This window comes from Microtus ochrogaster, linkage group LG4, assembly GCF_000317375.1.
Source record: "Microtus ochrogaster isolate Prairie Vole_2 linkage group LG4, MicOch1.0, whole genome shotgun sequence".
Taxonomy (NCBI): Eukaryota; Metazoa; Chordata; class Mammalia; order Rodentia; family Cricetidae; genus Microtus; species Microtus ochrogaster.
This window is the reverse complement of record NC_022030.1, coordinates 60,778,335-60,794,321: the sequence shown is the minus strand read 5'-3', so window position 1 is coordinate 60,794,321 and position 15,987 is coordinate 60,778,335. Positions and strand designations below refer to the sequence as shown.

The window sequence follows — 15,987 nt, the reverse complement described above, 5'->3', positions numbered from 1 at the left end:
GTTAACCATGCTGATCCCAGAGCCTTCTGAAGGTTAGTCCTTTTTTTCTGGGCCGTCCTCCCTGCTGTCCTCCCCCCAAGTCCAACCACCTTGAATTTCACCCAAAGTTCGGAGATCCCAATGCCTTTCCCAGACTGAACTTTTACAGATGCCCAGTCTAATAAAAAACAGTCCATGGAGCACCAACGGAGACAAGGCAGGGCAGGACTTGGTTCACTTTGCCTAGCCTCCGGGGCAGCCTTCTGTTCTCCCTAGTGGTGCCCATAGAGAGGTTCAGAGCGTAAGTTTGCACTGGAAGCGGAGAAGATGCCTGGACCTTTCTCAGAAGCTGGAGACACACTAGTCAAGTGGCCAGCTGGGGGCAGACAGCAAGCGATGTGAGCAGAAAGACAGACAGGAAGAGAGCCCTATACTACTGCATACTCTCACAGGACGGATCCGAGAGCCCAGAGTGCTGGGAGGTTACTAGTACCTGGGCTGCCATCTAAAGGCACCTGATCCCAGAGCAAGACTCTCACTCCCTGGAGATAGACTTAACTGGCTGAGATAAGGATGCCATAACCTGGTCCCATCCCTCAGTGTCAACTCTTCAGGGCCATCCAATCCTCTGAAAGTTTTTGTATGACCCCAGCAGAGGTTACCACTCAGCTCTCCACTGTTCCTAGCAGTTTGCTTTCTACAGCTCAAGTTCCTGAGCACCACCAACAGCCCCTGGTCTCACAGTATCTCTCATGCCCAGATCTGTGTTCTCTGGTATTCCAATAAATACATCGCCTCCACAATTTGCTACTTCTAGGTCCCTGCCTGCCCCTATGAGGGAGGCTCATTTGTGAGTCTCTGCTACTTTTAATATTCTCTGCCTCTGCCTTAGCCCCGAGTGCCCCCTGCCCTGTCACCCGCGCGTCTCTGTCCCCCAGCTTTTTCGTCGCCACCGCTTCAGCATCTCCATCACCACCCTGCGTCTCTGTGTCCCAACTCGCGGTCTCCAGGGTACCCGCATAGCCCAGTGGTCCTGGACCCAGCCTCCCGCGTCCCCCCGCGTCCCCAGCCCCGCGCCGCTGACGCCATGACGCCGCGGCGGAGCGAGGGGCGGAGCGGGCAGGCAGGCAAGTACGGCTCCGAGACCGGTCCCGCAGCAGCTGTGCACCGCGGCTGATGGACATGGGTACGCAGGGATCGGGGCGCAAGCGGCTCCCTAACCGGGAGCGGCTGACGGCGGAGGACGACGCTCTGAACCAGATCGCGCGCGAGGTGAGCGAGGCGCGGTCACAGCTGTCAGTGTCCCTCGTGGTCCCCAGCCGTCCTTAGCGGTCCCAGTGGCCGCGCTCTGGGCCCGGCCCCATGGGGCAGAAGCACTGGGCCCCGGCTCCCATCTAAGGCCTGCGGACTACTGGGCGCCCGCCACAGGCCAGTGGCGCTTCTGCCCTCAACCGCAGTCCCTGGTCCTTGTGGGCCGCTAGTCCCGGGGAATGGCTGAACTGGGCCACCAGGGGCTCAAGGTAGCAGGGTCCCAGTCTAGTAGGGACCCAGTGCCCCCCATTGTACCGGGAAAGAATGTTAGACCGACCCTGCTGACCAGTGGCGGCCCCAGAAGCCACATGGCCTTGCTGAAATGGCCCCAATTGGTTGGTGACCATTGCCACCATGGGGATCAGCTTGGGGGTAACTTTGGGGTCCCGTGTCTAGACCATCCTGAAAGCAAACCATGGAATGATTGGAGGCTTGGTAAAGTTTCCTGGACAGTTTAATACAACGGCAAACCCTTTTTTTAAATGAACTTCTCATGTGGAAAAGGAGGGCACATGGGTGTGCGTGTCTGTACAAACGCCCCGTTTTCTCCCACAAAGATGCAACCTTCAGGCTGCAACAGCATGCATGACACGTGGAAAGACTAGAACAAACTGGTGGCAGCCTCTCTGGGGGAGGGGCCGACTGGTTCAGACGAAGGTGGACAAAGGAATCGGAGACATTTCTATGGCTTTTCTGTTCCTTTTGGGTTGAGTGTCCTGTGCACATACTGACTTTAAAAAAAAAAAGTCAGTGCAGATGAAATCCGGGCTCCTCCTATCTCTTCTGCTCAGGTTGTGATGGAAAGTTAGCCTACATATTATTTCCACGTGGAAAAACATCCCAACAATTTAGGCTGCGATTATATTGGACTGGTAGTGGCTGGGATCTGGCCAGGACTGGCTCTTCCACTTGGTAGTCTGGAATACCTGACTTCACTTTTGCTGGTATGTGGATCCCTGTTTGCAGATGGCTGCGTTGAGAAATGGTTTCTCTGTACAAGACAAGAGAGGGCTTTTCAACAAACTCCTATCCATCCCCTGAAGCTCACTGTACAAACAAACTCTGTCCTCTGTGAGGCTTTTTGACACTTGGCTCTCCCATGTCACCCTAGGCATAGGTCCCTGCTGTCCCTGGTGTAGTTGGCAGAATGTGCTGAGGTCGCCTGCAGTTGGAGGTGTTAGCCAGGCAATCAGTATCTTACACCAAGGGTTCATTAGACAGGTGGAGAGTAGGTGATTAATGGTGTTGGTTACAGTACCTTTGACTTTAGTTAAATTCCTGATTACAACAGTCTCTTACATGGGTATGTGACCACACAGCAAACAAGTGTCCCTGGGAGGGCCAGAGTGCCCCACAAATCCCTGTGATTGCAGGACAAAGGAATGAGAAGATTGGGAGTCCCATAAGCCAGTCTCTTATCGGCTAGTTGTTATAAAAATAGATTGGAAGCAGGGGCCAGGGAATGGTTCTGCCTTGCATCCAGGGCGCTGCAGTCAGCAGTTATAAAGACAGGCAGGAGTCAGACCTGAGCTTCCAGACAGAACAGACCTCTCTGTACTAACTGTGCTGGTCTAGAAAAGCTGTGTTCCCCAGCCCCCTCTCAACCCTGTTTTCATCTCTGAAGGAGGGACAGACTTCCTGAGGCTGTGGGAGACGCAAAGGAACAGCGGGCAAAGTATATCCAACCAATTCGGGAAATGAGTGAAGCCCCCGCGGACCCCAAACCTCCAGTGAAAGTCAGCCACAGATGTGGCCCTTACCCAGACCTAGCGGCAGTCACTGAAGAGATTGCAGGGAGCAGGTGATGCTGTCTGCTCTGCAATTGAATTCTGTTGCCCAACTGTGAAATTAAATCAGTATTCAGAAGGCAACTATCTATTCCCTCAGTTTTTAAGCATTCTTATGAACATTAGCCAAATCATCTCAGGTTTGGAACTTTACTGTTCACTTTTTAATCCATGACACATTAACCAACCGCCTGTCCTAAACACCAGAGTGAGGAGAGAAACTGGCAAGGATTTGGATTAAAAATGAGTCTGGCAAGATGAGGAGAATTCTCCTGTGATCCTAGCACCAAGGAGTCTAAGCTGGGAGGATCCAGAATTGGAGGCCAGTGTGGGCCACATAGTGAGACTCTATCTACAGGTTGGGATCTAAGACACAATCTGATCGGAAGGGCGTGGAAGGGCTGGAGAGTTCAGAATGAGAGGTAATTCCAGCTAGCAGATGGGATCAGAAGCTGCTTCCTGGAGGAAGTGGCATTTTGAGTTCCTGAAGGATGTGTCTACCAGCCAGATGGTTTGGCTGCCAGGACAAAAACCCTGACCACTTGACCTAGACAAGGAACGCATACCAGTAGTGTACAAAAATCTCAGGGGAGGCAGGATTCCCCTCCTGCCACTGCTTGTGTCTCTACACTGCAGGCTCCTGTATGCTGGCCCCATCCACAGACAGAAGTGCTGTGCGGCAGCTCATTGGCCTCAGGCTCGACAAAAGGGGTCATCCCAGGTTGTCCCCCTGAACTGTGCTGTCTCCTCTGCCTGCCTCTCTCCAGAGATCTAGAAGCAGAGGTTTTATAGAGAACTTCTGCAGGTCTCTATGGCTCTCCTGCTCCAAATTCCAAGACCACAGATTGTTGTCTTTCTGTGAAGTCCCTGTGGCAAAAGGAGACAGGACTACCCATGCCTGACCTGGAGCTGGGGAGGGCCAGTTTGCCCTGAATACTTTGGGACGTTGTACAGGACTAAATGGTGGTGGGCTAGTTATGAAACTGGCAGGGGCAAGTTGCCTTCAGGAAGACACTTGGAGACTCTGGGTCAAGGTCATCAAAAGGTCTGAGCCACAGAGGCAGGTGACCCACCCAAGTGGAGTGGAATAGAAGTTCAGTTCTCTTGAGGGTCCGAAGTTTTCTGCAAAAGAGAAGAGACTTTTAATGCCCCCTTCACAGCCTGCCTTGTCTCTCCGTGTCCACAGGTCCTATCTGGCTCTAACCCAGCAAGTAGGCAGGTTCATTTAATATGCCTCTGGTACATCAGCATTGATTAAATCATCATTGGAAGGTAGAATTCTAACATTATGCTGGGGAAAGGGGGCTGCCAGCACTCCTCAGACATCAAGACATGGCCTGCTTTCTGGCAGAAGCATGGGAAGGCTGGGAGTGCCAGGTTTCAGATCTGGGTGGAGGTGCTTCTGAAGTTCTCAGATGGTAAATCTTAAGGCCGAGTCTCCCCTCCTCCCACATGGGACCTTCTGCCAGGGACTTTGGGAGTGCCTGGATTTCCCCTTCAGCACGCTGCCCCAGGATGTTCGGTGTCTTCTTCAGGCCTTTCCTGCCACAGTCACAGCAGCTGACTTCATCTGGGTTGTCTGTCATGAGCTGAGGGAGGCATCTTCCTGGGTGGTGAGTTGGTCCCTCCCTCTGTGGCTTACTAGGGATGCCTTTCCTCATTCAACAGGGAAGGGCAGGAAGTGGGAGGACAGTCCATAACTGTCCCTGAAGCCTCTTGTCCAAGGAATTCACTCTAATTGAATCCTCCTGGCATATGGTCCAGGAGCATTGGATGTTAAAAGCTCAAAGCCAGTCCCCAACTTTACCTTCACTGGAGCAAAGCTCCTGGCTTGTGGCAGCAACGGTCCCCCAGTCCCAGCAGGGCTCCTGGGAGAGGCAGCCTGCAGCCATTATTAGCTCATATGCGTGAGAACAGAGAATGTCACTCTCCCATTCTGGTGACTTTCTGTTGTGGGCTCACAGCAAGATCAGGCTGGCTGTATGTGTGTATGTACACCCTGATGAGCCCACGTGGCCATCCTGCTTACCTCTAGGGCTCTTGCAGGAAACCATAAGCAGCCATATGCCTGCCATAAGCTCTTCTTCTGGGGAGCCTGGTGTGAGTACCACATCTGTACCGGGCAATCCTATGAAGATAGTCCTTCCACATGCTCTGGCCTTATCATCCTCCCCAGTAGACCTCGGAACTCAGCCCTGAAGCGAGCCTGCCTCTGCACCTTCTCAAACCTCGAGGCTGTTGAGAATGTGTTGAGCGTGCTCATGGGGTTAGCCCATTTGAGACCTTTTCCCTCCTCTGCCTTTAGCATCAAGCTGGCCTGGTTTTTTTTCTTGGGTTGATGGGTCTGGGTGTGATTCAGCTACCATGACATACTCCTGGCCTCTGTCATAGTCCTCAGGCCCCATCTCCCACTGTGGCAGCACAATGAAGCCAGATACTGCCTGAATGTGACAAAAAAAGAAGAGGTCCTTTATGCTACCCAGCCCCTTCCCTAGAGCCATCAACTTTGTGCCTTCATTTTCCAAGACTGGTCAGCTGATAAAAACCTAACGGACACTGGCTGGCTGTGCCATCCACAGTGGCTAGTCTTTCACTGTCAGGCAGTGATGGTACCCCACCTTCCCTAGGGTGGGGAAACATGGCGGCTGTTCATCGTTCAATGTGGAGAACTTCCCCACCTCAAATACTAATAAAGTCACCCTGGCTGGCCTTCCTAAGAGAGACATTGCTCTGGGGGGATGGCCATCGTCTGTGAGGTCTTATGAATGGCAGAACAGGAGTTCCTGGGCCTGTGAGCTTTCACTGTTGTGATTGCCAAGAGATGGAGGAGGCTAGAGAGGATTCAGAGCCTTGGCTGGACAGCCCTGCTGTCTCTAGTGGCCTCTGGGCACCGCCCACAGCTATTTCTATCAGAGCCAGCTGTCTCTTCCTCCATCTGTGGGGAGTCTGGGTGATTCCTGGCTCCAGGCTCAGGGTGGGGATTTTTCTATGAAAGGATAAAGAGACTAGGGTGGATGGTGGAGACCACGGCCCTGGACTGTAAATCCCATCAGAGTGTGGGGCACAAAAGGAAGAAGGGGGAACACAATGAGCCAGGCATCCTCAGGAGTTTGATCCCACAAGTGTGCTGAGTCCCATCAGAAAAGTAGAACGTTTGACACCTCATCCAATACTTCGTTGCAGAAGACATCCAACGGTCTGGACAGCTTCACCCGTGTCTGGGACAGCTGTCCCCAGCTGACCTGTGAGCTCTCAGTGTAGGCTTTCGTGAGGCAGATACTGCATCCCTATGTCCCAGGCCTTCTTTGCTCACTCTTAACAGCTGTAAAAATTTCATTTTTATTCTAGCAAACTAATGTGTGATTTTTACCTTAGCCGTGTTCTCAGGTCATGATCCACACAGTTCTTTAATCATTTTTAAAATATAGGTTTTTTTAGAATGTATATATTTGTGTGTACCTGTGTGAGTTTCTATGTGTCATATGAATATAGGAGGCCAGAAAGCGTTAGATCCCCTGGAACTGGAATTCCAGGCAGTTGTGAACCACCAGAGAGGGTGCTGGGAACTGAACCCAGGTCCTTTGCAAAAGGCTGAGCTATCTCTCTGTTTCCAGAGCGGTCCTTTTAATACTTGGCAGACCCTGACCCTTTCCTGGTGAAAACTCTCCCATGGCTTCTTTCCTCACAGTGTGTGTGTTGATTTGAAAGCATGAATAATCAACTCAAGAGTCACCAGTGCCGCCTCGGTGTCACAGTGGGGACTGAAATCAAAGCACTGCCCCTTGGCATCATTCAACCAAGAGGCAGTCCAGGTTTCTGTTCTCTTCTTTGCTCCCTCCGTGTCTTCTGTTCTCCCTGACTGCCTGTTGTAAGAGTCTGAATCTGTGCCTGTGTCTGTGTCTAGGTGACTCACAGAGGGCCCTGCTCTGTTTTATTGAACAGCACAGAAAGCATCCCATAGGGGAGGAATGAGGGACACGTCACAGAAGTCTCTAGCTGAGTTTACCAGGAATTGAGCCACAGACTCCAGCTGACCCCAACTAACAGACAATATCACCAACAGAATTATTTACCAAGCAATGTGTGTGTGTGTGTGTGTGTGTGTGTGTGTGTGTGTATGCTACATTAATGGTGGATATTCAGCTTATAAGATTCTTTTCAACCTATATTTGCTGGTTTTTAGCAAGGGTTATCATAGCACACACATTGCTTTCTGGGTCAGGGGCATGGAAGAATACATCATTTAAAATTACAGGTATGCATTCATTGGCTTCGGTTGTGACAGCTGAAACAGCCATAGGCCATGGGAAACCCAAGGCAAGTAAGGTTGCTCATTACATTGTTTTCTAAAAGGTAGGTTAAACGGACAAGCTGAGCAGACAGTAGAATAGCAATCTTGAATTTTACATGACCTCAAGATATGTGTACTGAGTGGTTTTGTGTGTCAACTTGACACAAGCTAGTCATCAGAGGAAGGAACCTTAGCTGAGAAATGCCTCCTTGAGATCCAGCTGTAAGGCAATTTCTCATTTAGCGATCAATGGAGGACAGCTCAGACCATGGTGGGCGGTGCCATCTCTGGGCTGCTAGTCCTGGGTTCTATAACAGGCTGAACAAGTAAGTCTTGTGGGAGAGTAAGCCAGTAAGCTGCACCCCTCTGTGGTCTCTGCATCAGCTCCTGCCTCAGGGAAACTACCCTGATTGAGTTCCTGTCCTGACTTCCTTCAGCAATGAACAGCAATGCTGAAGTGTAAGCCATATAAACCTGTTCCTCCCCTGCTGGCCCCAAACTGGCAGAGATCTGCCTGCCTCTGCCTTCCAAGTGCCACCGCCAGCCAACTCCAGGTATACTATTCATTGGCTGTGAGGTCCAGCAGAAGTTCCAGTTTCTGGAATATAGGAGATGTTTTCATAAATACTGCATTGCCACAGCCCTGTAAAAGACAATATTTTAAAGGGTCCGTATGTCCCTGAATGCTCTGGTGAGTATCATCATTTTCCCAAATATTATGCATGTAAATAGATAGTCTATTATGGGTGGTGGTGGCACATGCCTTTAATCTCAGCACTTGGGAGGCAGAGATAGGCAGATTTCTCTTAGTTCAAGGTCAGCCTAGTCTACAGAGTGAGTTCCAGGGCATCCAGGGATACTTACACACAGAGAAACCTTGTCTCCATATATATATATATATATATATATATTCTGTTGATTTGTTGATTTATCAAGTTTAGATGTTGTCCGTTGGCTTTCTGGGTTGAAGAATCAAAGTGAGTATCCACAGACGCAAATAGGGCCTCTCTGTATCCCCCTAATCCTCATCCTGCATTTCCATGTTGTGGGTTAAACAACATGCTCACTGGTGCAGTGACAGGTGGTTAATGGTATGGACACGTGAGTCAGGTTTCATGGGTTCAAATCTGTCTACTAGTCATGGTCAAAGCAAATTACATAAGCCCCTGGGCCTCCCCTTACATACAGTAAGGAAATGATAATAGTCTACTTCCCATGAGGTGGTTGTGAGGGCAGATGAAAGATGTCATGTAAAGATCCCAGAACAACGGTCAAGTGCACACAGTCAGCGTTCAGGCAAGTTCAATGGAGGTGACTGTGCTGCCTCCTACAAATCACTGTGGTCAACCCACACAGCTTGCTGGTTTTCCTAGAGCTGCTCACCTGTCCATGTATCTGATCTATAATTCTTTAGTCTTAACAGGACTCTTTTTTTAAAAAAAATTATTTATTTATTATGTATACAATATTATGTCTGTGTGTATGGCTGCAGGCCAGAAGAGGGCACTAGACCTCATTACAGATGGTTGTGAGCCACCATGTGGTTGCTGGGAATTGAACTCAGGACCTTTGGAAGAGCAGGCAATGCTCTTAACCTCTGAGCCATCTCTCCAGCCCCTTAACAGGACTCTTTATGCTCCATTTTGTGATATAATTAGAAAATCAGATCATCATGCAATTCCATTTATTACCTACAACCCATCCAGTCAGGTCTGGGTGCCCAGCCTTTGCCCACCCCAGTACCCACTCCCCTTCGGGTCTGTTTGCCCAGCCTTTGCCCACCCCAGTACCCACTCCCCCTTTACAGCTCTGAAGGATCCTTTTGCCCTTTCGGGTGAAGGGGTTGAGTCCCTATTTCCTGGACTGTACATTATCTTTCTTGAATCAAAACTTGACTTGTTAGAACACATCCATTTCAGTCGCTTTCTGAACAAGAATACCTTTTCCAAATATTTACACATCTAAAAAAGCCTTCTACCCTCCCACTTGATTGATAGTTTGGTTATATATAGAGATCTGGGTTAAAAATAAGTTTCTAAAGAATGTCAAAGATTTCTCTGTGTCCTTTGAAGCGGTGCCCAATTGATATTGTTGGTTGAAAAGAGCCCTGCGCAGGAGAAGGTGGCCCTCCGTCTTCTGTGGGGGGAAGACTGCCGTTTGCTGACGGAGCCCCAGCAGAGGGGTGTGGGGAGCAGTGTTGGCAGGTCTGCCAAGGATTTGCCTGTGTTACCTAATAAGTCAGCGAATCAATGAGGAAAAGGAAAATTAAAAGCGAACTTCTACCGTCCTCTCAACATTTCTCCCTGGATTATTCTAGCATTCTGGGGTTGTTCTGAGAAGGTTTGTGCTGTTCATAGCTGTGGTGCTGTAACCTGCTTTTATTCTCTGGGTTCGGAGGCAGTCACTTTGTTCTTAGTATCCTGGGCTTTTCTCATGTGTATTGAACGTGACAGGCTTCATTCAATCTGGAAATGGTGGCTCTCCAGTTCTGAGGTTTCTGGGTGTCCCCATCCCACCAGCTCTCTTCTAGGCATGCCTATTGTCTGTGCAGATCTTTCTCTCCCCCTCCCCTACACTTCTGTCTTTTGTTAGATTGTCTGGGAGAGTATTCAAATGAATCTACTCCTACTAAATATGCCTAAACTATATTGAATTTTAATTTCTGGAAGCATCCCTCCTGCTCCTCATCCCCTTTCTTCTTTGTGATTCTTCATTTTGAAACTTGTTTTATTATGTATTTATTTTTATTTATCCATTTATTTGGAGACAAGGTCCCATTATATAGCTCTAACTGGCCTGTGACCTGCTGTGTGAATCTGCCTTGAACTCACAGAGAACGGCTTGCCTCTGCCTCCCAGATGAGGGGATTAAAAGTCTGTGCCACTATGCATGCATCACATTTATTTTACACGTGTGTGCATACGTGTGCAGGCGTGTACATGCCGTGGCACATAGATGGAGGTAAAAGGATAACTGGTCATAGTCACTTTTCTCCTTCGACCACGTGAGTACCAGGGGTGACACTCAGGTTGTCAGTCTTGGAACAAGCAACTTTACCCACTGAGCCATCTAACCAGACCTCTTTTTCTTTTTAATCTGTCTGTCTGTCTGTCTGTCTGTCTCCCCCCCACACACACACATGCTCAGAGCCTTACTATGTCGTCTAGGCTGGTCTTGAACTCACTAACCTCCTGCAACACAGATAAACTGCTCATTAGTTTGCCTTTGCCAATAGAAAAAATAAAATGCCAAATTGGGTGAGAGATGAGAATTTTACAAAAACCTAAGATTTTTTGAGTTGGATGATGGGGATACATACAACCCTTGAAAAGTAGATGCAGGAGAATTGCTACAAGTTCAAGGCCAGCTTGGGTTACATAGCAAGTAACGAGATGACCATGGCTATCTATCAAGACCTTGTCAAAAGAAGAAAGAAGGAAGGAAGGAAGGAATGAAGGAAGGAAGGAAGGAAGGAAGGAAGGAAGGAAGGAAGGAGAAAGAAAAGAAAATTAAAGAAAGGAAGAAAGAGAAGGGAAGGGACAGGAAGGAGAGGAGAGGAGAGAAAAGGAAAAGAAAAAGGGAAAACCCAACAAACAAAAAATTATTTTTCTGACTTCAGCATCAAGAACCTTTCATTCATTCATTGGTTTGTCAAGTTCCCTAGGACCTGAGATACACCTTACATAAAACAAGCACCTGGGGAGTTGGGTAGGCAGAATGTGATCTGGTCTTGGCCGTGGATAAACTCTCAGGTCAGCAGCATGTGAAAGCCAAAAACAGTCAGCATCCTGCTGGGCTCTGTCAGGATTTCCGCTCCATTCTCGGGGTGATTCACATAGCAGCACTGACCCTGCTAATATAAACAACACCAGGGGCTCACACACTGTCCATTCTGCCTTTCATCCCTGTTCATGCTGCACTGCCACCCTTGTCCTGGATTTCTTTTATTCTTTTTTGGTTTTGGTTTTGGTTTTAAAGACAGGGCTTCTCTGTATAGCCTTGGCTGTCCTGAAACTCAATCTGTAGATCAGGATGTCCTCAAACTCACAGAGATCCTCCTGCCTCTGCCTCCCGAGTGCTGGGACTAAAGTTGTGCGCCACCACCACCCAGTGATTTCTTTTACTCTTACTTTCCACCTTTTTCTCTGGCATCCCTCAGGCATATGGAAAGAAATAGGAATATCTAGACTGACAGTCCCGGGAGTGGGCTTCCCATGTAGACTGAGTAGGGAACATGATCCATGTACCCCGAGCTGCTTCTCACTGCCTCTGGAACATGAGCTGGCTGTCAGGGCACCCTGGCTTGTGGGGCATCCTGTTGTGGTGGGAATTGTCTGTGTCTCTGCAAGGTATCATAAGAGCCACCATCCTCATGGTCACTGCTGAGCAATTGTAGTGTGGCCATGCAGCTGAGGACCTTCATTCTCAACAGTTTTAAAACTAACTGAAGTAGTTACACAGGTAGCAGCCACTGGGTTGGTACAGGCCATGCTCTGGAGCAGTGGTTTATCCTTTGTGGCGCTATATTATAATAGGCATAGCCCGTAATTTGAAATCCCAATTGAGTTTTCTCAAACCATGCATCACTCATGGTCTGGCACTGAAGTGGAGAGGAACGGTGATGCAGGTAAAGGGGTAGCCAGCGGTAGGACTTTGCCTGAAGCACACTTGTGGGAAGGGCACAGCAGTCTTTATCCCTTCCCTTTGTCTGTGAAAGAGGAATGGTTCTGCCAGGGTAGTGGTGGTCTATGTGACATATGTGTGGGATATGTGATAGAGGATGTCTTGTGGCCTTTAGCCGGTACTACTGAAAGAGCTGTGGACAGTTCCTACCTACAAGTGGCTCAGGGAGAGCATCAGAAGGCTTTGGTGCTTTGAGTCCCGTTGAGATGTAGCCAGGGATCCATGGTCAGGGCTGACAAGGCTTCCTCCTAGGTGAAGGGATAGGGTGGTGTGAGGAGAGAGAGGACAGAGAGGAAGGATGGGAGAGAAATTACAAAGAAGATAACCGCTGACCAGGAAGAGAGATGCAGGTGGCATAAAGGACTGGCTAAATGAACTCGCGGTGAAGATGCTAATGGCTGTGGCGTTGCTTGCTTGTGATGGAGTATCACTGTGTCACCCAGGTGGCGGGATGACCTTAAACTCAAGATCTTCTTGCTTCAGAATGCTGGGATTACAGGCATGCACCACTGCTTCTGGCTTCGTGGCTGTGGTTTAACTACATATATATACAAGATTATATATGCAGATACACACACACACACAGTTGAGTATCCACACACCTATGGACTTCCCTGTCTCAGAGTATGGGAGCTGGGGACTGCTATGAGTTGGATATGAAAATGGGGTTGATATTTTGAAGGGTTGATCCTTGGCTGATGGTGATATTTTGAACGGTTCTGGAAACTTTAGGAGATGGTGCCTAGCTGAAGGAATAGACTGATGGGATGTGTCTCCAGAGACTGTACTTTGTCTGAGGGCCTTCCTCTGTCTTTTAGTCTCTGTTAGTGGCCTGACATGAGGTAGGATGCCTTGGCCACACGGTCCCACCACCATAGTCTTTGACCTCACCCTGACCCAGGATCAACAGCACCAAGACCCATGGACTGAGTCGTTAGGTTGTGTGTGTCAGGCGTCTCGTCTTACTGACAAAAGACGAGATATTGTTCTTTGCACAAAGGACCCCTGTGTTTAGCGTCACTTTTGTCTCTTGGTTCTCAATTAAAGTCAGCAGAAGGATGCACACAGGCTTTCCTAGTGCTCCATCCTTTCATAACCTAGGCGAGTGCCTGTCTTGGGTGACGTCCTGAAGACCTGGCACTTGCAGGCTGGACTGTTCACCGCTGTTTATCTTTGGGCTTAACTGACCTCTGAGAAGCTACTAAATTACCTCCCTATTTTTAACCCATGCCTCTAGCCGGCTGGTATGGTTGCCACATGGGCTGAAATTAGGTGGCGGCCTTCCACGCTGTTTCAATTTTCCATATCTTCTTTCATACTTTCGTTTTAGGTTGGGGTTTCCTCAGCCTGGATGCTATTGGCTCTGGGGACCCGATGAGACCATGGAAGGCTCAACAACATCCCTAGTTTCTGATCAGCAGATGCCAATAACTCCCACCTCCTTGGTGGGGAGGAGGGAACATGTTTCCAGACATTGTCAGATGGCTGCTAGGGAGAAGAACACTGATTTAGGCGTTGCGCCCGCCCCCCACCTCTGCTGAGTCTGTGCCTTGAGCACAGAACCACTGGCCTCCGCTGTGGAAGCCTAGACATTCCACTCGGACTTCGTCAGGGTGAGCTGCTGTTCTCTGGGGCAGGCACAAAGCCTAGCCTATTTTTGGTATTTCTTCCATCGGACCTCCTGGAAAGCGGTAGAGAGGGGACCATCACCTCCGAGGTGGAGAGGAGGTTGGGCAGTTCCAGAAGATAGCTACTGATTCTGGAAGTAGAGGTCTGCCTGTGTTCCCGAAATGCGGTAGCATTGTCTGTGGGGAGTGCTATAACAATACATCACAGGCTGAGTCATAGTAGCACGGATGCTGGCTGCTCACAGACCCGGATACCACAGGTTCAAGATCAAGGCATAGTCAGGCACAACCTTGGTCTGCTTTGTCAGCTGCCCACCTGAAATCCAGTTATGACATCAAAGGGAAAATGGGAAACATTCCAGCTCAGTGTGACATGTGGGGGGGGGGACTGGGGACCACTAATACTCCGGCCAGATTAGCAGGGCAAAGATATTGGGCAACAAATGATCAATGGCATTCGCCTTTCCACGGGATTAAAATTATCCCCATACCTCCTACAAAGCCACATAGCCAAGCATCTTAAAATAGATGCTGGGTCACTCTCTTGCTCAGGGTCCCCTCCCATCACCCTTGGGTCCTTGCAGCTCCTATCATGGCACCTTCCTGACATCTCCATTATTCCCAGAATGCACTGTGCAGCCTCCATTTGTTTTTTTCTCTTGGATTAAGAGGCATTTATTTCCAAGGCAGGTTACAAGCCTCTGTCCAAGTTCGTGCATCGGTGGATGGAGTGGCTTTGCTGGATAGGCCATTCTTCATCCGCTCAGCTCCCCAGCTCTCAGCACACTCAGAAAGTGCAGTCTCTCTGCCCCGTAGCCTTCTCAAAGTTCACCAGCAAAGGGCCGGGCACCCCAGAGGCCACAGCTGTTCCTGTGGCTAAGACATTAGGCTGTTTCCACTGTGAGAACTTTTCATCCTAACTCCTCAGCCCAGAAGCATCTTCTGAGAGGTTCCCTGAGTCATTCTGAGTCTTTCTTGGAAGGTGCAGCCTTGACCGTCAACATTGGGCTCTGCAGTTCCCACACTCCAGTTTTGCCATCCCTGATGAGGCCACAGGGTCCCTGAGCCTCAGTGTGCCCACCCGAGGGATAGAAGCTGTGATAAAATCATGGCACATGTGAGTTGATGTGAATGTCAGACCTGGGGTGAGCCTGCTGTTAGTGCATACATGGTCTGCGGGGGAGATTTCCTTACACACCCTCCGAAACTACACAGGACATCATGCCAGGCACAAACATATCTGTGCAATGGTCACATGCCTGTCACCTGTGCTTAAAGAGGTAGAGGCCTGACTCCTGCCCCCCAGTTCATAATGCTTCTCAAGACTGACTCCAAGGGGCTGGAGAAATGGCTCAGCAGTTAAGAGCACTGACTGCTCTTCCAGAGGACCTGGGTTCAATTCCCAGTACCCACATGGCAGCTCATAACTGTCTGAAAATCCAGTTCCAGGGGATCTGACACCTTCACACCAATGCACATAAAATAAAGATAAATAAATCATAAAAAATTTTAAAAATACTATGAAAAAAAAAGAAAAGACTGACTCCAAGCTCCTAGTTCCCCTTGAGACTCCAGGCTCCAGCATCCAGGTTCTCCCTCGGGCTCCAGGCTAAAGGTTCTACTCTACGACCCAGGCCCCACTACTGCAGCTTCCAAGCACCAGGTTCTGCTCTAGACTCCTTCAAGACTCCAAGCTTTAGGTTTCAGGTTCTCCTTTAGTCTTAGCTCCAGGCTCCAGGCTCCAGGCTCCAGGCTCCAGGCTCCAGGCTCCAGGCTCCAGGCTCCAGGCTCCAGGCTGTTTGACTGGGCTGGGGGAAGGCATCATTGAGGTGAGCTACCAGCCACCTGTTTGCTTCCCAGAATTCACATGGATGCAGTAGGGAACATATCTGGGCTAACACACATCGACCCTAATGGGCCCCCGAAGGTTTCAGGCTCATCTTTGACTGTTGCTGAGTATGAGGATATGGGGCAGCATGCTTGTTGGCTCAGGAGACTACACTGATTTTGTTTGTTTGTTTTTGTTTTGCTTTGTTTTTGACTCAGGGTCTCTCTACATATTCCTAGCTGTCTTGGAACTCATTATGTAGACCAGTCTGTCCTTGAACTCACAGAGATTCACCTCTCTCAGCCTCCCAAGTGCTGGAACTACAGACAGGCACCACCACTGCCCAGCTTGCATTGCTTCTATAAAGTGTATTCTAGGCCTCTTTGACAATGCTGTTGCTTTCCCCTATGGCCGAAGACCCAGCCCAGGATGGCCCTCAGAAGGGGAGGGACTGGTTGGAAGTGTGGTTGGAAGCACCAA

General features: G+C 49.4%; 1 protein-coding gene across 10 annotated transcripts in view; it reads left to right on the top strand.

Moving 5' to 3' along the window:
* Positions 1-1,017: 1,017 nt before the first annotated feature.
* Positions 1,018-15,987, top strand: part of Lrrfip1 (LRR binding FLII interacting protein 1) — a 134,269-nt gene continuing 119,299 nt past the window's right edge. For 6 of the 10 annotated variants that reach the window (XM_026786527.1, XM_026786526.1, XM_026786525.1 and 3 more), the window contains exon 1: positions 1,018-1,251. In XM_026786527.1, the coding sequence (XP_026642328.1) occupies positions 1,156-1,251 (96 nt within the window). In that variant the 5' untranslated portion in view covers positions 1,018-1,155. The remainder of the gene's footprint in view (positions 1,252-15,987) is intronic. The other 4 variants (XM_005361700.2, XM_026786529.1, XM_005361701.2 and 1 more) reach the window with 4 other exon arrangements.